Source organism: Cricetulus griseus, unplaced genomic scaffold, assembly GCF_003668045.3.
Source record: "Cricetulus griseus strain 17A/GY unplaced genomic scaffold, alternate assembly CriGri-PICRH-1.0 unplaced_scaffold_1, whole genome shotgun sequence".
Classification (NCBI taxonomy): Eukaryota; Metazoa; Chordata; class Mammalia; order Rodentia; family Cricetidae; genus Cricetulus; species Cricetulus griseus.
In genome coordinates, this window is record NW_023276808.1 from 9,614,665 (window position 1) to 9,617,129 (window position 2,465).

The 2,465-nt window shown below is 45.4% G+C and overlaps 1 protein-coding gene across 1 annotated transcript; it reads right to left on the reverse strand.

The window, feature by feature from the left end:
• Positions 1 to 494: 494 nt before the first annotated feature.
• On the reverse strand, positions 495 to 2,104 carry LOC100771639 (GRB2-associated-binding protein 2-like). The gene is given in 2 exon segments (XM_035453563.1): positions 495 to 1,735; positions 1,738 to 2,104. Coding segments are annotated over 2 exon segments (1,593 nt in total). The 5' UTR covers positions 2,090 to 2,104.
• Between the last annotated feature and the right edge of the window lie 361 nt (positions 2,105 to 2,465).

Here is a 2,465-nt window from a genome sequence, read left to right on the forward strand (position 1 = left end):
TAGAAAACCTAACTAATATCAACAAATGAAGATCCATTCCAATACAAAGTATCAACAAATGAGGATCCATTCCAATACAAAGTTTCATTTCTATATCCTATTCCAACTATTTCCTTTAAAAAGTGATTGACTGTGACTATTACCATTTCTAGCCATCCAAATTTAAAAGAAAACAAATATGTGGATCACCTGAGCCTCTGCTTTAGGGGGTCCTGCCCCATGAAACCGCCCCAGTCAGGAGGCATTCACAACTCTTTATCCTCCATGGAAACAAAGTAGAAATTCCCCTCCCAAGTAACTGTACTTTAACAACTGTTGCTCCTCCCCAGCAATTAAACAACTCAAAGACAACACAATAGCATTCTTGTGTCAACAGTCACACATTTACAATCACACTTCTTACACACGTGTGTGGACACACCATACATACAGAACATACATATATTTTTGAACAAAACTCACAAAGGAGAGGAGGTGTTGGGGGACGGCTATCCTTACCATAGCTTGGCATCTTTGGTGGGTCTTGAGGACTGCCGTATCTTTGTCCATTCCTCTATGGTCTTTTGCAGGGCCTGAGTCTTTATTTTATCTATTTGGACATATTTCACTTTTTCATCTGATGTGACAGATGATGAGGATGGCTTACGATGAAGGCTCAGGGAGACTGGCTGGAAGTCTAGGGCTATGTAATTCACATTGCCAGTATTCTTTTTTAGAGCTGGGTTGTTAGAGCCACTGGGTACAGGGGATGAAGACACTGAGTTTTGCTTTGGGACATAGTATTCCTTGCTGTCTTTGGAGCCTGTGTTGGTCATGTTTTGTGTGGAGATGGAATGGCAGTACTGGGAGGACCAAGACTTGGTGATAGGTGACTTGAAAGGGAGCTCATTGATGACAGTGTTGTTTCTCAGGTCAAGGGGTGGTGGCTTTGCTTTTCGGCCAGGCTTGAGGCTGCGATTAATTGGGGGTGGCTGGATTTCCCTTTCTCTGCTGGAGACTCTATGAATAGGCAGGGCTGTGGATGGGTGGCCCAGTGGGTCAAAGTGATGGGGGACTGTGTTCATGGGGATGTAGGCACTGTGGGAATTGTCCCCTGTTTGTTCCATAGCCTTCAGGGTAGAAGAACCTGGGTTTATGGGCACACAGTTGTCATCAGAGCTGCCGCTGTGTGATTTACCCATGTTAGTCCTTTTTGGGGATTTAGCAGACCAGCAGGCAGTTTCTACACCTCGTCTTGGGTACTTGTAGTCATTGAATGGAGGTCTTTGTTTAGGGCTGCCACACCAAGGTATCTTAGGGTGCTTTGGTGGTGGAGGTATGGTTGACTCTACTAGGAGGTCTCCAAATTCCAGACAAAGGGTGTTGCTGGGTGCTTTGAAAGTGTACACATCCTCATTATCTGCCTCAGACACTGTGAGGCTCCCCTTGGCGTGGCTATGGGGGATGTCAAAAGCATGGTCTTTGAATTGTCTGCTTGGCTTGGGAAGGCTATAGATGCCATGGACTTGACCACTGACTCTGCTGATACAGTGTCTCTTGCCCTGGGCAAGGTTTTGTGTGGCTGTGTCACTCTCCTGTCTGGTGCTCTGAGACAATATGGCACTTCTGGCATTTTCTGTCCTTTGGCTTATGCGTTGGTGCAAGTTTTGATACTCCTGAGGTGCACTGGCGGACAAGGCAGGCTGGATGTGGCTTGACACAGCAGGCTGGCTAGAGTGTAAAAGGGGTGAGGACCTCTTGTTTGGAGCAGGTGCTGACTGGAGCTGCTGAACTCAGCTGGAGAAGAGCAGAGACTGTGATTAACTGAAGAAAGGTTTCTCAGGGTATCAGTGTTCTCTTTAGTCTGACTGAAGCCACAGATCTGGCAGATGCTCTGGACCCACCTATTCATGTCAGCCTCTGTCTCAGCCATCAGGTAGAAGGTGCGCTCATTGGTAATAATATCAAACATAAAACACTTTTGGAGCTCTTTTTTGTTGAAGTTCAGGCCTACATCCAACTGCATACAGAAGTTTAGGTTGATGATCCACAGGGGTTTCTTGGAGTGTTCATTCTTATAATATTCTAGAATATCTGGATCACCACTCATTTGACTTCTCTTCAGGATAAACCAGCATTTCTTCCAAGCATACCGCCCCAATTTTTTCTCTAAAGGCAATTTCCCCAGCCAGCCAGTGCACACCACATTGTTGCCAGCTGACTGGAGCCTGCAGCAGGCTCTACTAGACAAGAGCATAGGCTGCTGGGTCAGCGGGTTGCTGATGCACAGGTCAGGGGAGAGGGATTCCTCAGAGGAGGATTTCCCATATTTCTTTAATAATTTTCTAAGCATTATTACTTAATCCAAAGTTAAAATGAGATCTTACCAGAACCTTGTCTCTTTAAACTTTCTCTGTGTATTTTCTCTACTTTAATCCAACTCTCTTAGGAGTTTAGGCACCCTTATAGTACCTTTCAAATCCAAC